We start from the raw sequence: 20,374 nt of genomic DNA on the forward strand, positions 1-20,374 counted from the left end.
ATCTGTATAATGTTTAAATCTTTAGCTTTTCAGTTTTAATTGGTACATATTTAAATCTATTTAATTTGATTTGTTAGGCATTACTCAGTTCCTTTGATGCAGCATTTAAAAAGAGAATGCTGAGTCTCTGAATATTGAGTTTCAAGAAAAATAAATTTGGAGCTGTATGTCCTTCTTTATATAACTGTATTGTGACTGCTTTTGTGGAAATGGAGCACAGTGGTGGCCCTCAGGCCCAGCATGCCTCGGTGTGTGTCAGCAAGACCTAGGACTAAGCATAGAGCTGGCCTGTCTTGGAGCTGATGGGTTCCCCAGCCTTAAGATGAATCTACATTTTAATTTCTATTTCTGCATGCTTTGATTCTAATACTTTCACATGAATATAAAACAGTCCTCCTTTAGAAAGTGATGTTAATAAAATTTGGAAATGCTCCCTGGGTTTGGACAGTTGGGTGAAATAATGGACTATTCTATTTCTGGCAGATAACTTTTAACCAGTTTAATCTAAATGTACTGCTTGTTCAGTTCTGTAGATTTTTATTGCTGATATCTTCTAAATGACACCATTATTTGAGTGAGTGATTTGGTATGTCAGTATAGAATTACCCAATATTTAAACTATCTTTTGAGAATTTATGTATTTAAAACCCATTATCTATTTATAAACAAAACTGAATACTATGTGGAAAATCTTGCATATGTAGGGGAGAATATAAACCTAATTTTCTAAATTTTTAGAGACCCTAGATTGAGGGCTGTGAATTTTCTGGGTTAGATCTGATGAACAGCTTGTATTGCAGTTGAAGGAAAGATGATACTTTTATTGTTTAAAAAAAACCAAAAAGGCTTCCAAATTTGTTCTGAAAATCCTTTTAGCTAATTTATTTTCAGTTTCCTTAAGGAAGAAAGGTGAATATGCATGCCTTAGTTGAATAGAATGTCCTTAGACATTTTTATAATTGGGGTGATATTTTCCCTTTGTAGTTACCTTAAATGTGTGCTGCCCTTTCGGTCATGCATAGAACTCTGGCAAATGTGTTCTTTCTACTGGAGGACTCTGATCATTTCTAATCAGAAACTGCTTCTTTGCATGTTTCACTCTCTTACTTTCATATGTTTGTTTATAGCGCTTGTGATAAAAGGCACTAACACTTTCTTGGAGGGGCTTTTTCTCATCACATTATCTGTACCTGTTGAATTGCATTCACTGTAGAAGGAACAGTGTTTCTCCATTGCTAATTGGAAACATTGATGTCCAATTACACAGCCTCTGTGAGGGCAGATTTTTTTCTTTTTAATGTTCTTTCTGAATTTTGTTTCCTGGACTTCAGTTTTATGCCACTTGATTTGTGAAATAACTTTTCACAATTGCCCTTTGCTGTATGTGGCTTTGTCCTTACATAAAATTGTCCTTTCAGATGCTTGAATGAAGTAGATTATAAGCATTTTTTCTTCTCATTAGGACCTCAGGCAGCTTTTCTGCCTTTGATTTTGATAGGAATATCAGGGACAGATACAGAGTGTCTTGCTCTCTGTGAAATGTCTTCTTTATTTAATTCACCTGACTCTGATTACTTGTACATATTTCCATATTACCATTTTCCACTACATGTAACTTTGTGGATCTCCCCATTTGTTGTTCTTGGATGTTCTCATTGCATGGAGTAGATGCTGGTAACTGCTCGTAGCAGTGGTGCATGCTGGTCACATGGCCTTCTTTATTACCTCTTACACCTTCATCTTCTCCTGTTGACTAACTGTGCTCCCCTCCCACCCCAACCATCCAGGCTCTCGGCTGCCGGTGATCGCTCTCAACGTGGTGGAAACCAGTGGGACACAAGGGCCTTGTCCCCACCCCATCCTGCACCTAGAAACTATCCTGCCTTTGTCCATGAGCACAATGTGAAGAATGCAGGAGCCCAGCAGAACGCTCATTTTCCTGGCCCTGCAGCCATGACTGACATATGAGTGTTGAGCCTCTTGGGCACTGGGACTCTGTTGTGCAAGTTGACGGTATACATTTCTAGAGTTTATAGAGGATCAATCACATTAAGAAAATTTGGGAGAAGATATTTTATACTGAATCACTCATTGGGTAGTATTGTTTGTAATTGAAATCTTCTGTGAAAGGGAAAAGGATCTGAAGAAGCTATATGCCATCAATGATAGTAACAAATATTTTTGTGTTGCAGAGGGTATTTGGGGAAGATATTTCGTGATTTTAACATGTTAGCACATCACTTAGAAGATGTTTCAGGAGAAGATTTGTGTTTATGAATAAGCTGCCCATTATCACCCCAACCTCCATGCAGTACCAGTAGATGGAAGTGAGAAGAACCAGTCCCACTGAAAATACACACAGAAGGGAGCATGTCCAGGCCAGGTGGATCAGCCTCTGGTGATACTTTTATAGACCACTCTTACACACTATTTTTAATACTTCTGAAGTGACCTAAGTCTTAATTTCAGTTGAGTGCCTGAGGTTCTATAATTTAATTACTGTAATATTAAATTTAAAACTTAATTTTTAATAAACACAAGTATTTTAAACTAACAGAAGGTCTAGAAATCACTATAATGTGCCTCATGTAAAGAGAGGAGTCTGAATGCTTACTTTTGCATGATTAACTGATTAATCAATGGTGAGCTGAATGGTTATATTACTACTGAATGGTTGTACAAATGGAACATGTATTTACTTTTGCCTTTTGCCTTTTCTCTTTTATCTCATGCATCTGATAGATTTCCCAGGTTTGCAAATAGGCTCGTAATCTGGCCTTGCACAACCTCTAAAATAAAATTCTGAGACCAAAACTATATCACTTTTAATACTTAATGCATATCACTTTTAATCACTTTTTGCATATGTTATTATTTTTGGTCCTTTATGAACTTCAGAATGTAATTGTGCTCTTTGATTTAACTCATAGAGGCAAACTAACTGGAAGAAATATATTTCTGATGTAATGAGAAATGATGTAAAGGGAAGAATATCTTTTGTCTTTTTAGAGTTTAAAAAATTTTAACAAAACTTTTAAATGTTTAACCTATATATATACATATATATATATATAGAAAGAGAGAGAGTCATTTTATAGTCTGAGAATTCATAATACATCAAGATAATGAAGATTTAATTAAAAATAACATAACCTGTGTACCATTCTGCTCACCTCAGTGGTCAGTCTTACTGTCTCTGCTAGATGAAGGTGAAGTTTCAGAGGGCCTTATATTAGTGGGTTCTTGGTTGCAGATATAATACAGCTTGTCAATAGAATACATAAATCAGAAGTAAGTAATATTTAGGGAATTTAATTTATAGGCAGGTTTCAATCTGAAGTTATTAAGTCGTATATAAGTATTCTTTAATGTGTCTACATATGAGCAGATACATACCTTAAATAGCCCAGCTGAGAACTCTGGAAGGCTGTCATCATAGCATGCTTAAACATGGCCGCCAATGTGTACCTCTCATGATTCTGCTAGATTTTACATAGCTCAGATTCTTATTGTCAGTGGTGATTCTGTTTTTTTAAGGGAATTTGAATCATAACATTTCAAGCACAGAAACTCTGATTTGTTCCATTTAAAAAAAGATTTCATGGGTATGAATATGATTAAAACCTTACTATTTTTATAATAGAAACCAAAAAGAGGCATTCTGGCCTCTTAGAAAGTCCTAAGGATCGACTTCTCTCACTTTAAAATTAATCTTAAAGTCTGAACTCTGGATATAATGCCTCATATTCGTCTTACCCAGAATCTTAACTTGGGAAAGTATAGAAGGATTGTGATTGAAGAATAAACTCTTCTGTTTATAGTAAAAGTGGTCATTTCTGTACTTGGAATTTAACTTAATATTGTTACATTTAAATAATGGAAGAATCGCATGGTTTTCCTTTGTTTGAAAACATTGTTATAAAATAGCTCTTTGCAGCAGTGGGAGGATCATAATTGTAAAATCCTGCTGATAGAGACTGGGTTGGAGGGGTGACGGGGCAAGAAGGTAGCAAAGGGTAGGGGAATGAAGGGCTAAGGCTGAATGGTTGCAGCCTCAAACCTTTCTACTTCATACAAGTTCCTGTGCTCCAGGATCTCAGAGTGCAAATGCTGGGAATATTTCCTGCTGATATTTTCAAGATGGATATACAAATTGTTTTCAGAGGTATGAAGAGTTTAATAGCAGCTCAACCTAAATTAAATAAATTGTCACCAGCCTTTTTATACTCTGCATTTTATTCTGTCTAAAAGGTCAGTGATCCTACATCATTGATTGGGGACCTAATACACTCCAGAAGCACCTTACTTGGCTGTTTACTCTCCTTTTGATCAGAGAGATCCATCAGCCCAGAACACCAAGATCATGTGATTCAACTTCAGGGCTTTGCCTAATTTTGTTTAACTAATTTTAACATCTTGAATTAAGTTGGTTTTGTGTCAGCTGCATTTTTATAGAAACAGCAAAGATAGCGAAGTGACCTTTACACACTGATGCATGAAAATAAATGCGCTTAAGATCATTATTTCTTTCGATGGTAAAAGCACTTCTGATGCATTTACCTATCTCTGAGTATAGGCTAACATTTCTGATCTTGATAGGGTAATCACACATACACTTTTAGATGAACTTACAGAGAGAAACGAACTTTATCCTATTATATATGTCTGTATATTACAGAGAAAAACAAACTTTATCCTATTATATATGTGTCTGTAATTTTACAGAGAAAAACTTTACAGAGAAAAGCTTTTATGTTTCTATTTTTAAAAGCAACCCGTGTACAAATATTGTAATATCAGTATAATTTAGATCATTTTTAAGTGGGGGCTCTTCTATTTAAAGTGTTGACTCGGGAGCTATTGGTATTCATGACATTTGTATCATTCTTTATTGTTAAAATTGTTCAGGATGTAGAAGGTGCCATGTAAACATGTCAGGGTTGTACAGCTTATGTTTGTCCCGAATGGAGGACAGAGAGGCAGCTTATTTCATGGGATAAAAACATTAGCTGAGCCTTAATTATGGGAGTTTCTCCTACGTACTAGATTTTTTCATATTTGTTGATTTGCTAAAAAATAATTTAGTAACCTTGCTTATAACTTTCATGTGTCTTGATATCCCATGTTTCATCTTTCTGTCTTGCCAAACAGGAAAATAGATGAAAGGGTAAGGAGTGGAGGGCTCTAGTGTTTGGGGTTTGAGGAGGAAGAAGAGTATTATGAAATGACGGGCTTTATAGGCAGAAGAAGACGCTTTGATCCCCTCTGCTTTGATCCCCTTTCTGTGCATATTCACAGATGTAAGCTGAGAGAAGTGGGAAGATGGTTGTCCTGTGTTACGGCCATGTGCTCTGATGGTGGAGTGGTCAGCACTTGAACCACAGTGCTCTGTCTTGGTTGGAGCAAACTCTTCATTTGTAAATCATCATTAACTGCTTTGAAAGACCATTATGTTTTGTGTGCTGAGCTTTGAATATTGAGTTTGAAAATATCACATTGCATTAATTTATTTTATATCCATGGTATATAGGACTTATATGGATTTGGAGAAATAAAATCATCTTGTGCCAATGACATTTAATCTCTTTACCCCCACATACTTCTTAATTTTAATATACATCATACCACATTATCAGTTATACCTTGCTTCCAGAATTGCTGTGAATTGCTTGCATGTGAGATGCTTTTATGTAAGGGACAGAATGTGAAGATACGTTTGTGGTGGGGAAGTCCCTCTCTCCATGTGCCTCTGTCTCATGCATAAAATGTGATTTGTCAGACCTTTTCTAGATGTTACGAATCATGTGAATTTAGGTATGGTGTTCTTCCTCAGCTTCTCCTTTTCAAGAACATAAATCTTTCTCCTCCTCTCTTCATATAAATTAACTTTTACTTTAGTCACATGAAATCATTGTGAGAATTCTGTCTTGCTCAGCTGGCATTTACCTCGATGGTAAAGATACTAGGGCACAGACTTGTGGAATATGTGTTATATGACTTCAGTTCTTTCTTCAGTTCTTGACCTCTGCTAATTTGTAACACTCTAGCTCTTTTGAGCTCTTTGCGCTGGTGGGAGGATCATATGAGCCTCAGATAATGAGTGAAATTAGAGAAGAGAAAATTTCAAAAGAGATTGCAGAAAGGAAAAAAAAGTTTTAATGATATATTTTATTACTTATGCCGAAGTGGAAAAATAAGTGTTGCTCTTTTTCGTGAAGAAATTGTTCTCACAGAGTTGTTTTTAGAAGATTACATAAGCCTCTCTTCTCCTAACAGCAAGCCATGGCCTTAATTCTGAGTGGTGGTGCTTGAGTGAACTTCTTCTGTTTTGCTCCTGACAGCTGGCCAGCATTTTGTTTACATTGGCATGGGAAGAGATACCTGACTCAGTGAACAACATTCTCTAAGGAGTGTGACTGGAGCCTCCCTTGGTGGTGTAACAAACCTATACCTCCTCCTCTTGAAAACAGGTTCAGCAGCTACAGACCTCATTTCTTGTTGTCAAAGGAATTCTTGTTTGTTTGTCTTTAACTAACTTTAATATGTTAAAAACAAGGTGTATACCAGAATATGATTAGGATTTGTAAGAAGTTGCAGATTTCTTAATAAAGGCTTGATCTACGGACACAACTGATTATTGTTAATATATAATGGAAACTATTTAAATTATTAGAGATGCAACAAAAGAAAAGAATGAAAGGTGAGATGATATAGGAAGACAGGTGCTACCTTGGCTTTTCTTGTGGAGCTAGTTAGAGGGACATCCAGAGAACTGTGGACACACCCAGCATGTAAATACCATCAGAATCTATATTATTACACAGAAGAATTTCCTACAGCAAAGTTAGAGTTGAAGCCCAGCCACTAGTTTCAGTGATTATTTAATTGCAGGCTTGCTACTTTGGACTTCCCTTGTGGCTCAGCTAGTAAAGAATCTGCCTGCAATATGGGAAACCTGGGTTTGATCCCTGGGTTGGGAAGATTCCCCTGGAGAAGGGAAAGGCTACCCACTACAGTATTCTGGCCTGGAGAATTCCATGGACTATACAGTTAGAACTGGACATGAAACAACGGACTGGTTCCAAATAGGAAAAGGAGTACATCAAGGCTGTATATTGTCACTGTGCTTATTTAACTTATATGCAGAGTACATCATGAGAAACGCTGGGCTGGAGGAAGCACAAGCTGGAATCAAGATTGTCGGGAGAAATATCAGTAACGTCAGATATACAGATGACACCACCCTTATGGCAGAAAGTGAAGAGGAACTTAAGAGCCTCTTGATGAAAGTGAAAGAGGAGAGTGAAAAAGTTGGCTTAAAGCTCAACATTCAGAAAACGAAGATCATGGCATCCGGTCCCATCACTTCATGGAAAATAGATGGGGAAACAGTGGCTGACTTTATTTTTGGGGGCTCCAAAATCACAGCAGATGGTGACTACAGCCATGAAATTAAAAGACGCTTTCTCCTTGGAAGGAAAGTTATGACCAACCTAGACAGCATATTTAAAAGCAGGAACATTACTTTGTCAACAAAGGTCCATCTAGTCAAGGCTATGGTTTTTCCAGGGGTCATGTATGGATGTGAGAGTTGGACTATAAAGCTGAGCACCGAAGAACTGATGCTTTTGAACTGTGGTGTTGGAGAAGACTCTTGAGAGTCCCTTGGATTGCAGGGAGATCCAACCAGTCCATTCTAAAGGAGATGAGTCCTGGGTGTTCATTGGTAGGACTGATGTTGAAGCTGAAACTCCAGTACTTTGGGCACGTGATGCGAAGAGCTGACCGATTTGAAAAGACCCTGATGCTGGGAAAGATTGAGGCAAAAGGAGAAGGGGATGACAGAGGATGAAATGGTTGGATGGCATCACTGACTCAGTGGACATGGGTTTGGATGGACTCCGGGAGTTGGTGATAGACAGGGAGGCCTGACGTGCTGTGGTTCATGGGGTCACAAAGAGTCGGACAAGATTGAGTGACTGATACAGTCCTTGGTGTCGCAAAGTCGGACACCACTGAGCGACTTTCACTTCACTTCCGCTAGTTTGGAGATAAGACTCATTTTTAACAACTTGTGTTAATTCTTTCTGGTTGGGGACCAACTTCTTCCAGCAGAGTCCTGGGAAGCCTTGGTACCAGAGGGTTTGCAGATTGACTCTGTGGCTGAAACGCCAGTTATGTTGGAGCAGTAGCAACAACCAGTGCTTGAATGGGTTGGAAAGACATGGACAGGCAGTTGGAGGAGTTTGGATTTGGTGAAGAGACCTGGGGCCGTTACTGCAGGGTTTTAAGTGAAAGATTTTGGGGATCTCGTATCGCTGTCGTCTTTTCTGATTCACCTCAGCATTTGCTGAATATCTACCGGAACACCGCCTCCTTTCTCTTCCTCACACACAGTCACTTTGCATGATCCTTCCCCTAATGTACTTGTGCTATTTAGTTGCTTAGTTGTGCCCAACTCTTTTTCGACCCCAGGGACTGTGTAGCCTGCCAGACTTCTCTGGGATTTCCCAGGCAAGAATACTGGAGTGGGTTGCCATTTCCTTCTCCATGGGATCTTCCCAACCCAGGGATCAAACCCACGACTCCTGCATTGGCAGGTGGATTCTTTACCACGGAGCCACCAGGGAAGCCCCAGCCCACCACCCCTGCCAATTGTACATGTCTAGCTAAACTCTGGGTCTAATCCTGAGCAAGTCCAATTCTGTCCTCTGCATTTGGATGGAAAATGTGAAATGCCCTATCATTAAATGGTCTCACTTTAAATGTTGGCTATTGAGCTCAAGTTTCAGACCTTGAATGCTGCTGAAATCCTGTCACGTTTCCTACATCTGTTGATTTTCCCACTTGGCGGCAGTAACCTCCACCATCTCCTTGGTTCTCTTTCACTTGGTCTCAGGTCATGGCCTTGCTTCCTGCTCACTGAGAAGACGGGCCATGGGAAGTGAGCTCCTGTGCATCCTGCAGTCTGATGGTGGACTGATGTCTCTCTGTCAGAGCATCTGTGCTCGGCCTGCCCTCCTGTGTCCAGATGGGCTGGCCCCAGTGAGGCCCAGTGCTGTTTCACATGCTCTCCTGGAGATGCTACTCACACTGAGGCACGGGAAGCGCTGGCTTAGATCTCAGCACCTTGTCACCGTCTTGGCTCTTCCTGTTTCTCATCAGTCAATAAATTCTGCCAGTTCTGACTCTGTATCCAGAGTTTGCTTGTCACTGTTTACTGCTCCTGCCCTGTTTCCATATAATTTGTCTTAACCTGGTCTCCCGTCGCCCTTGGCGCCTTTCTGTCTCATACTCCCCATTAATTGTAGTTTAGACTATATCATGTTCTGCTTCTGCTCAGGCCTTCCAAGGTCCTCGTCTCAGACTAAAACCCAAAATCTACATGTTGACAAAAAAATAATTTTTCCTACTCCTTGACTTTGCTCACCTTCCTCCAAAGACTTGATCAGACGTACTCTGCATTTTCCATCTCTGGATTTCTGCACTTTACCTCTGCCTAGATATTCCTTCCTTGAATCTCCTGTGGTTCATTCTGACACCTTCAGGCTTCTTACCAGAGAACATTGCTGACCTCTGTAAAATAATAATGGGCCCCCAACCTTCTTGGCATTTTGTGTCCCGTTACCTTGCTCATTTTTTTCTCTTTGTTTCATCTTACATATATGTTTTCTTTTCTTTCTTTATTTTTTGGGTATGTTTTCTTTTTTGTCATCTTTACATCCTTTAATAGAATGTCAGCTCTGTCAAGGGAAAGCGTTTTGTGTACTCCCCCATCCCTGGAGCAGTCCTGGGCTCAGCACTCCGTAAACAGTAGCTGATGGCTTGTCACACTTGATGATGAAGGGATAGTCAAAATGATGTTCCTGGCTTCAAGATGTTTACACTCTAGTTATGGAGAAGAGTAGATTTACAAATAATGTACAAGTGCAAAGTCTTTAAGTAAGTAAGGTCATAGAAGGTAGGTAAGTTTGAAGCTAAAGAAGGCTTCCTAACATTTACATCAGATTTTGAGGGACACATAGAAGCAGGAACACTTGTGGAGCAGAGGACTGTAGCAAAAGAAAATTTTAAGGTAGCATAGGCAAGTTATGCTGGTGGCTCAGATAGTAAAGGATCTGCCTGCAATGTGGGAGACCTGGTTTCCATCCCTGAGTTGGAGAAGATCCCCTGGAGAGGAGAATGGCTACCCACTCCAGTATTCTTGCCTGGAGAAGTCCATGGACAGAGGAGCCTGGCAGGCTATAATCCGTGGGGTTGCAAAGTGCTGGACACGACTGAGCAACTTTCACTTTCTTTCAGGGCAAGTTACAGTCAAAGAGTGGTGAATAGGGTTTGAGTAGTTAGTACAAGAATTCATGAGGATGTTTAGTAATAATGACAAACTGACATTTGAGTGCTTCTGTGCCTGGCCTCATTCTGGAGTTAACGACAGTTATCATTATCCCAGCAAGTCACTGAATCCTAATACAAATCTGTAAGACGTTTAGACCAGTGAAGAAATCAGGCACAATGACAGCGTGTAACTTCTCCAAAGTCATGTTGCTAGTAGAGGGTATGGCTGAGCTTCAGACTCAGGTTAGTCTTAGGCCCTAGACTTGGTGTCTGCTGTGCTGACTCGCTCCATCACAGTGAAAAACTCTGTGAGGCCTGTATTTCTTTAGAAAGTGCACTCTGGAGGCATTGTGAAGAGTGAATGTCAGTTGGTGGGAGATTGGGATAATTAAGTCATGCTGTATCCATACTGTAATCGTTAAGAAATGAGGAAAATCTACAGGAGCTGCTTATTGGAGTGTGTCAGTGCTACATTGTTGAGTTAACAACCTCTAGTGAAGTGGCTCCTTGAGGTGTGTCCCCACTTCTCTAAAAGCCACCAAGCCATGTGTCTGTCTGTAAGGTGCATGGAAAATGCACCTGGATAAAGAGTGAATTTTCAGAGAGTGGGGTGAAGGAGACATCGGTTTTCTTAGCTAGCATGTACTACTTTGAATAAGTAAATACAGATTACAATGTCACGGGGAACAAGACAGATTGCTTCAGTGTATTCAGGTAAGTGTCCATGAAAAGGAAGGAGGTGGATAGATGTGATAATGCCCTTGTATATTCCTTTGTGTATGTTGAAGAATGGATGTGTGCAGCAACATTGCCAGAAGCCGCACAGTGAAAGTGTAACATCTCACTTGTGTTTACAGACTTAAGTGTATTCACAGAAGTGTTACAGCCATCACCACTTCTCAAATTCCAGAATGTTTTCATCATCTTCCAGGGAAACTCTCACCTGTTAGCAGTTACTGCCCACTCTTCTCTCCCCCAGGCCTGCAAGCACTAATCTACTTCTTCTGTCTCTGGATTTGCTCATTCTGGGCATTTCCTATAAATAGACACGTACAGTATGTGACCTCTTGTGTCTGGCTTCTTTCACTTAGCACGGTGTTTCTAAGACTTATCCATGTGGTAACCTATATCAGTATTTGATTCCTTTCAACGGCTCAATAAATTCCCTTATATAGTATACAGCATTTTGTTCATCAGTTGGTGGACATTGGGTTTCTACCTTTTGGCAGCCGGGAACTTTAATGTTCTTCTTTAAAGAAGAACTTTTCTTCTAAAGAAGAACATTCCTTTCAGGCATGCACATAGATAGGAGTGAAATTGCCCAGTCATATGGTAACTGTGTTTAATGTTTTGAACTGCTAAATTGTTTTCCAAAGCAGTTGTACCAGTTTACGTGACATTTTCATTACAGCCATCCCAGTAGTTGTGAGAGTGATATATCTCCTTGTGACTTTGATTTGCATTTTCAGGAGGCTAATGATGTTGGAATTTTTGTAAACATACTGGCCATTTGCATATTTCTATTCATGTCCTTGCCCATTTTAAAAATTGGCTATAATAATCTTACTTACCTGTAGCTTCTGAAATTTTGTCTCCTTTTTTGTTTGTGTGGTTTTTTTTTTTAATTTCCCTGGAGGCAAATCTGAGTATTAAGTTTTTTCAAAGAACTAACATTTTGCTTGAATGTTCTGGTGCATTGTCTGTGTTTGTCCTTATCTATGTGAGACAGAATGTACAGAGTGAAAATAGTGCACAGTGACGTTTACATTAAATAAGTCTTCAGTGTATGAACAACTCTTATTCCAGTCCAGTTAGTTGTTTCTCTGTTTTAAAGAGAATAAAAAGTTTTGTAGTTTACATCTACAGAAGATGGGATGCTCAGGGATGAATTACTCACTTTTATATAATTATATTTAAAAAAATTCCCTGTTGAACCTTGCCTATTTGTAGATGGTAATCCTGTCTATTTGTGAGTTGCAGTGGGACAGTTAAATTCATCTTTCTGGATGAAGGGCAGTAAGAATATTCTGTTTGAATGACATGTGTATTTCCCTTGAGAAGAGAGACTGCAGTGAGCCTGTTTGGGTGGTTAGGGGTAAGGCCTGTAACAAATTATCAAAAAATGAGATAAATCCTCACATGGTTTTTGCAGACAGGCTTCAGTCAGGAGAGGTGTTTTATCTGAAGTTAACTATTAAAATCTCAGTAACCCACACAAGCATCCTTGAGATAAACCACAGCCTGTACTCAAAGGCAGGGGTGTGGTGGTGAGTGAGGAAAGATTGTTTGCTCAGAATCTTTGTGACTCAGGTGTATCAACCACAGTTCTAATAGAAGATGGGGGGCGGGGAATGAATTCTATTACCTTTTTGGCTTTGTTTTGAGACAAAGTTTGGAAAAGATTGAAAACGTTGCTGAGGTCACTCACAGTGGGTGTGCTGCCTTTAATCCCTCTCTCCTTTACACGCGTTCTGTCCTCCGTAACCCCTCTTTTACCTTGAAATGAAATAGATTGGGAGTCAGAGGGGATGTGTGGAGTGTTGTTTTTGTATGTCTCCTGACCTGGTGATGGTGTGTTTACACTATAGAAAGTTGACCTCGTTTTTACTTTCCTTTTTCCTCCTTCAGTTCAGTTCAGTCGCTCAGTCGTGTCCGACTCTTTGTGACCCCATGAATTGCAGCACGCCGGGACTCCCTGTCCATCACCAACTCCTGGAGTTCACTCAGACTCAAGTCCATTGAGTCAGTGATGCCATCCAGCCATCTCATCCTCGGTCGACCCCTTCTCCTGCTGCCCCCAATCCCTCCCAGCATCAGAGTCTTTTCCAGTGAGTCAACTCTTCTCATGAGGTGGCCAAAGTACTGGAGTTTCAGCTTTAGCATCATTCCTTCCAAAGAAATCCCAGGGTTGATCTCCTTCAGAATGGACTGGTTGGATCTCCTTGCAGTTCAAGGGACTCTCAAGAGTCTTCTTCAACACCACAGTTCAAAAGCATCAATTCTTTGGCGCTCAGCCTTCTTCACAGTCCAACTCTCATATCCATACATGACCACAGGAGAAACCATAGCCTTGACTAGACGGACCTTAGTCAGCCAAGTAATGTCTCTACTTTTCAATATGCTCTCTAGGTTGCTCATAACTTTTCCTCCTTAGTACTAACCATTTAAAGTTATACTATTTTATTTTGGACTGTTCTGTTTTGAATGGCTCCTAAATGAACATTTGAGATTTCATGAGGATTTTCATTATCATTAAACTATGGTTTGTGTCTTGGTACACATAGAAGTTAATAACTCAGTTATTCAGTGACTGGTTGGTGAGTACCTGCTGTATATAGTCACTGGCCTGTATTTTAGAAAACAGTAGTGAGCAAGAAAGACAAATTCCTACTCACGACACCTACATTCTAGTGAAGGAGGCTGATAGTTGTTATACAAACAGATGAAGGTGCTGGGGTTTCAGTAGTAGTAAATGTGAGGAAAATAAGGTAATGTCAGTGTGAGTGACTGTAGGGGGAGGGGCAGGCAGGCGTTCGAGGAGATGCTTCAGTTGACACGTATAAGGATCAGCCATCCAGAAGAGGAATAACTCGGGCAGTTATTCTTGCCACAGGGGTTTTTGAGTTGCCTTTTGAGGGTAGAAAGGAAAGTGGATGGAGCATAAGTAAGGAAGACACTGGTGTGATAAAGGTTCTGAGGGCGCTAGGCAGGGGACCAGGCAGGTGGGACCTTGTATATCAGGGACAATAATCAATCAATGGACATGAGTTTGAGTAAACTCGGGGAGTTGGTGATGGACAGGGAAGCCTGGCGTGTTGCAGTCCATGGGGTCACAAAGAGTTGGACACGACTGAGCAACTGGACTGAATTTGGATTTTATTCCACGTGTACTGGGGAGCTTATGGTGGATTTTAAGTAGGGGAGGGATGTATTCTTACATGCTCTTTTTATTTTTCTTTTTTCTTATTTTTATGATAACACTCTTAGAAGAATACTTTGTGGTAGGGAAATCTAAGGCAAGGCTAGATTTTTTTCCCGACCAACCAAGAGTTAATTTCCATAGATTTTGAGCCTTCCCACCCAAATTCTTCAGCAGGTGTATTTTTTTAGAATGATAACATTATTTTCTATGGTCTATGTACAAAGCGCTTACCATGTGCATCCAGGGAATCGAGTGTAATACACACGGTCCCCATTCAGGCTTCCTCAGTGTCCTCACACTGTCTCAGAGCAACTTCTGTGGTCCGACTCAGGATTCTACATCAGTGTTGTGTTGCTTCTTGAGCGTCTTAATCTGCAGCAGTTCCTTGGCCTCTGTTTATCTTTCGTAACATTAGTATTCCTAAGTAGTACAAAGTTATTGTTTCATATAATGTCCCTAATTTGGATTTAACTGTTTACTCACTATTCAAGTTAGGCATTTTGGGCAAGAAAATTTTGATGCATCTATATATGTCTTTCTCTCAGGCACCGTGTGTCTATAGTGGATCATGTCACAGGGTACTTGACATCACTCTGTCCGTTACTGATAGTGTTACTTCACTTGGTTAAAGTATGTCTTTGCACTAAGGAAGTTCTTTTTTTTTTTTATGGTAATTGAAGAGTTATTAAATTCCTTGTGTAAGGTTATTTTCCTTTGTAATTGAAAAAATGTCAGATACTTTGTGTAAATATTCTTTCCCAACAAACTTGCACCTAATGGTGAAAATGAGTTATTACAGTTGTTAGAAATGGCGACTTGCTACCCATCATTCTAAACCAATTAGTACTCTACAGGAAGAACTTTTATCTCTCTACTTACACACGGATTCAAGGATACTCTTATTTGGTTTTAGTTCAGTTATCCACGAACATTGTTATTTCTTGTTTTAATTAATTTTTATTGGAGTAGGGTTGCTTTACAGTGTTGTGTTTCTGCTGTACAGCAGAGTAAATCAGCTATGTGTATATGTATATTCCCTCTTTTTTGGATTTCCTTCCCATATAGGTCACCACAGACCATTGAGTAACAGTTCCTTGAGCTATATAGTAGGTTCTCATTAGTTATCCATTTTATAAATGCATGCTAAGTGGCTTCAGTCATGTCTCTTTGTGACCCTGTGGACCGTAGCCTGCCAGGCTCCTCTGTGCATGGATTTTCCAGGCAAAAATACTGGAGTGGCATGCCGTGCCCTCTTCCAAGGGCTCTTCCCCACCCAGGGACTGACATGTCTCATGTCTCCTGCCTTGGCGGGTGAGTTCTTTACCACTAGCGCCACCTAGTGTGTATATGCCACTTACTGTTACTGCTTTTGAGAGTCAGAACTGTCCCAGGGATTTTCCCACCCCAGGGATTGAACCCAGGTCTCCTGCATTGCAGGTAGATTCTTTACCAGCCGAGTCACCAGGGAAGCCTGTGAATACTGAAGTGGGTAGCTTATCACTTCTTCAGGGGATCTTCCCAACTCAGAAATTGAACCAGGGTCTCCTGCTTTGCAGGCGGGTTCTTTACCAACTGAGCTACCAAGGAAGTCCAAAGAACTGTCCCACATTTGGCCAATGAGACCCTATGCACTGCATCCTGTACCTCTTAACCTGTCCTCCCACTTTTTAACCGCTTATTTTTCAGCATAAGAGTTTCCATATTCATCTTACACTTTCCTTGCCTTAGGCCTGAAATCAGCCATTTATTTAAGAGCCCTGATTCCTAAAAGTTAAAATGGTGTTTAGGAGCCAAGATCTGGGTACTGCTTATGTTTGTTGCTGATATAACTGTCACTAACCAGTGGACAGTTTAAAAACTAATGTAGGGCTTCGTAGGTGGCTCAGTGGTAAAGAATCTGCTTGCTAGTGCAAGAGATGTGGGTTCGACACCTGGGTCCGGAAGATCCTCTGGAGACGGAAAGGGCAACCAACTCCAGTATTTTTGCCTGGGAAGCTACAGTCTATGGAGTTGCAAAGAGTCAGACACAACTTAGCAACTAGACAACAAACAACAGAATGTTGAAATCGCAAATACATTCAGGTACTCCTAACCCCAGTCTAGTACCTTGGGCTCTTCTCTGCCACCCAGGTTCCTTATTTCGATCTCCCTTCTCTCCTGGTGAAAAACCTGACTTAACAAGGATACCTCTGTGTTCACCCAGTCATGCTGTAGACGCTGCATAGTTTCAGAGTTGCTATATTCATATCACCATCAACAGCAAGCCTACTAAGTACAGTTCAGTATTTCTTCACAGTTCTTCCTCCCCAGGCTAAGAGTAAATAGTTCCAGTATGATGCTTAAAATTCACTTGCATTAATTCCTTTTTTTCTTTTCTCCATTTCTGGCATTCTTTCTTGGTAAACACATTTTCGTTTTTGTAGATGATGCCATATTCCCTTTCATTGCAGATGAAGTATATATATATTTTTCTTACAGCTTTACTGATGTACTCTGACACACAGTAAAATACATTTATGTAAAGGATGAGATAGTTGGATGGCATCACTGACTCAATGGACATGAGTTTAGGTAAACTCCAGGAGTTGTTGATGGACAGGGAGGCCTGGCATGCTGCAGTCTGCGGGGTCGCAAAGAGTCAGACATGACTGAACAACTGAACTGAAAGTGTTTGATAAGTTTTGGCACTTAGACACCTGTGGCACCAACACTATAATCAGGATTAATGATGGATATGTTCAGTGTAGTTTTAATTTAGATTTCTCTATTTATGAGCGTATTTTTATATGTTTACTGGTCTTTTGCATATTTTTTTGTGAATCGACTTTTTATCTGTAGTGTCCCTTTTCTATTTTTAACAAGTTTTTGATGAATATTAAGGATATTAGCTTTATGTGGGCAATGGCAACCTGCTCCAGTTATTCTTGCCTGGAAAATTTCATGGTCAGAGGAGCCTGGCAGGCTGCAGTCCTTGGGGTTGCAAAGAGTTGGACATGCACGCTCGCATACACACACATGATATCTGTAACTAACTCATGTAATACTAATTGCAAGTACATTTTCAATTAGTCATTTGTCTTTTTATTTTGCTTTTAATAAGTTTTAAATTTTTATGTAAGCAAATCTGTCTCTCTTTCTTCAGTAGTTTCTGGATTTTAATAGGAAATTTTTCCCCATGCCACATTTTAGAAGAATCTAGCCATTTTTGTTTCTGGCACTTCTGTGCTTTCATTTTCTTAAAATATATATTTGAATCTCAGATCCACTTAGAATTGCCTCATTACTAGGTGTGAATAATGAGTCTGTTTTATTCATTTTCAGATGGCTTTCCAGTTATGTCCACGCTAGTTTTTTAAAAATTCATTATGGTGCTAAGATAACTGGATATCCACATACAAAGGAATGAAATTGGACCCCTACCTCACATCATATAGACAGTGAACTCCAAATGGATCATAAGCCTAAAGTTAATAGCTAGAGCTGTGAAAATCCTAGAGGAGAACATGGGAGCAGATCTTTGTGACCATGGGCTCAGCAATGGTGTTTAAGATGTGATACCAAAAGCACATGTGACAAAACAAAAGATAGATAAACTGAAATTCATCAAACATGAGAACTTGTGTCTCAGAGGATGTCATCAGGAAAGTGGAAAACGTCCTGAGGTATGAGAGAAAATATTCACAGCTTTTATTGAGTTCTGTGGAGTGGTTTGGCTTTTTTCTAGGCTTTCCCTACTCCTGGAGAGGGTTTGCCTTTCTGCAGTCTTTCTAATCAAGGAACACTTGTCCATCTGCTCCACTACCTTCAAACTGTTTTCTCTCCCCTCCTGCGCCTTATCTTTGTTTGTTATGAGTGAATGTGATTTTATGACCGTATACTGTCATTTTCGAGTGGTTTTATGAGAAAGCAGGAGTAAATCTTGCATGTTCAGCGTGCAGCACGTAATCCCCATGAATGTCTTTTGCAAAGTTCTTAGTCATATCTCCTCTACTACTGCCCCTCTTTTGTTATCCCTTTTCCCTTCTGAAATGTCCATTAAGTGTATATTGTAACTTTCAGTCTATGTTTGTCTATTTCCTGCCTCATGTTTACCATGTCTTTTTATCTAGTGCCTTCTTGGTGGTTTGCTTAATTTTTATCTTTTAATTCAATAATTTAGCTCTGTTTAGTCTACTTTGTCCCGTCTATTGAATGTCAAATGACTCATTTAATTTCTCATTTCTCAGAATCTACTGTTAAAGTTTTATAAGCTCATTCCTTGTTTTATTGATTCTGTCCTTGCTTTCTATCTTTCAGCACATTTAATATACTTACTTTAAACCCTCTTTTAGATCGTGTTATCCTTTCTGCTTCCTCAGCTATAACTGTTCCTACTTCTCGGGTCCCTCTGTTTGTCTGTCTCAGTATCACATTTCTTAACTTGCTTTGCAGGCTTTTGTCTGTGACTTCATAGACTTCCCTTGTTTTCTTTCAGTGTTGTGTTTTTTCCCCCCGCCTTCACTCCCTTCTTCCCATGCTCACCCTCTCCTCTAAGGCACTTCTGAAATTGCCCCAGCCTGACATTTTATATCCTTAGCTCTGAAGAAGTCTTACAATAGGATCTTTCAGGAAAACTGCCTTCAGTCCTGAGTAGGGATACAGAGGTTTGATTGTCATTTGTACAAATACTTCTGATTCTTCCCTTTGTCACAGATAGGTACTTTGTGTTCATTTGAAATTGGACTAGAGCTTTTTCACCTCTGTTCCTTTCCAGAAGATCCAGTCCCCTGACTCTGGGCTGAGTCTGATTCTTGCTCTCTGCCTCACAGGACCTGTCACAGGTTTTGTTTCCTCCAAGGAGTTGGGTTTTTGACCCCAGCGCTTGTTTCCCCTCTCAGCTCCCTGAGTTCCTCCTGGCTCCAGCACCAGTTCACTACTGGGAGTTTATCACTGTTGTGTCTGGAAAGGACTGAATCCTCTGCTTTATTTGTGTGATTTTAATTGATGCTTTTGAACTATGGTGTTGGAGAAGACTCTTGAGAGTCCCTTGGACTGCAAGGAGATCCAACCCGTCCATTCTGAAGGAGATCAGCCCTGGGATTTCTTTTGGAAGGAATGATGCTAAAGCTGAAACTCCAGTACTTTGGCCACCTCATGCGAAGAGTTGACTCATTGGAAAAGACTGATGCTGGGAGGGATTGGGGGCAGGAGGAGAAGGGGACAACCGAGGATGAGATGGCTGGATGGCGTCACTGACTGGATGGACGTGAGTCTGAGTGAACTCCGGGAGTTGGTGATGGACAGGGAGTCCTGGCGTGCTGCGATTCATGGGGTCGCAAAGAGTCGGACATGACTGAGCGACTGAACTGAATTACTGTGTTTACCTGTTTTTCCAAAGTCAACTCCTCTCTTCCCTTTCTAGCCCATCATTTGTACATACAAAGACTATCTTATTTTCAATAACTGATGTATACTTTAAGTTACAGAAAGTTCAGTTCTAATCTTAAACCTAATTTAAAGATTTCTCCTTTGCTCATACATAGGGTAGTGGTGGTTTGTTCATTTAATCTTCACATTCTCCCACTTATTCTTTGTGATGCGTGCTCTCAGGGTTGAGGAAGAAGAAAGAGAAAAGGAGCAGGGTCTAATGTGGGTGATGCTGTTGTAATCCAGCCAGGTGTTGTGGCATGAACGTAACCATGGTTTTGTGTGCTACACTTCAGTGTTTTCTCAGAGGCCCTTATAGAACACATCCATCACTTCCCCAGAGAGGCAGTTTTCTTCATACTTCACTTTTTGCCACACTCTCTCTCCCATGTTGCTGGCTTTGGCTCTTAACTGTGAATATACTTCTGCTTGGATCATCTTACTCTGAGACACCTGTCCCATAGGTAGAGTTCCAGTGAATGTGCTTCAAACTGGACTCACATGTGGAACAAGGGAAGCATACATTTTTTCTTTTCTCCTAAGTTTTTATTTTGGAAGACTTCAAGCCCACAGAAAAGTTGAAAGAATAGTGAATGGAATAGTTATATGCCCTTCCCCCTAAGTTTTCTACCTGTTAATATTTGCCTATTTGCTGACACTGAGTTTTTCTAAACTGGAATAATTGAGCACAACACAGACATTACAATACTG

At 40.1% G+C, this 20,374-nt stretch overlaps 1 protein-coding gene across 6 annotated transcripts in view; it reads left to right on the top strand.

Moving 5' to 3' along the window:
* Positions 1–20,374, top strand: part of EPB41L5 (erythrocyte membrane protein band 4.1 like 5) — a 169,626-nt gene that overhangs the window by 78,482 nt on the left and 70,770 nt on the right. Inside the window, exon 17 of one of the 6 annotated variants that reach the window (XM_004004755.6) lies at positions 1,788–4,224. The exons of the other annotated variants lie outside the window; for them this stretch is intronic. Within the exon in view, the coding sequence (XP_004004804.1) occupies positions 1,788–1,968 (181 nt within the window). The 3' untranslated portion in view covers positions 1,969–4,224. Of the gene's footprint in view, positions 1–1,787; positions 4,225–20,374 lie in introns of those variants that run through there. 6 annotated transcript variants of the gene reach the window in all.

This window comes from Ovis aries, chromosome 2, assembly GCF_016772045.2.
Source record: "Ovis aries strain OAR_USU_Benz2616 breed Rambouillet chromosome 2, ARS-UI_Ramb_v3.0, whole genome shotgun sequence".
NCBI classification, from domain to species: Eukaryota; Metazoa; Chordata; class Mammalia; order Artiodactyla; family Bovidae; genus Ovis; species Ovis aries.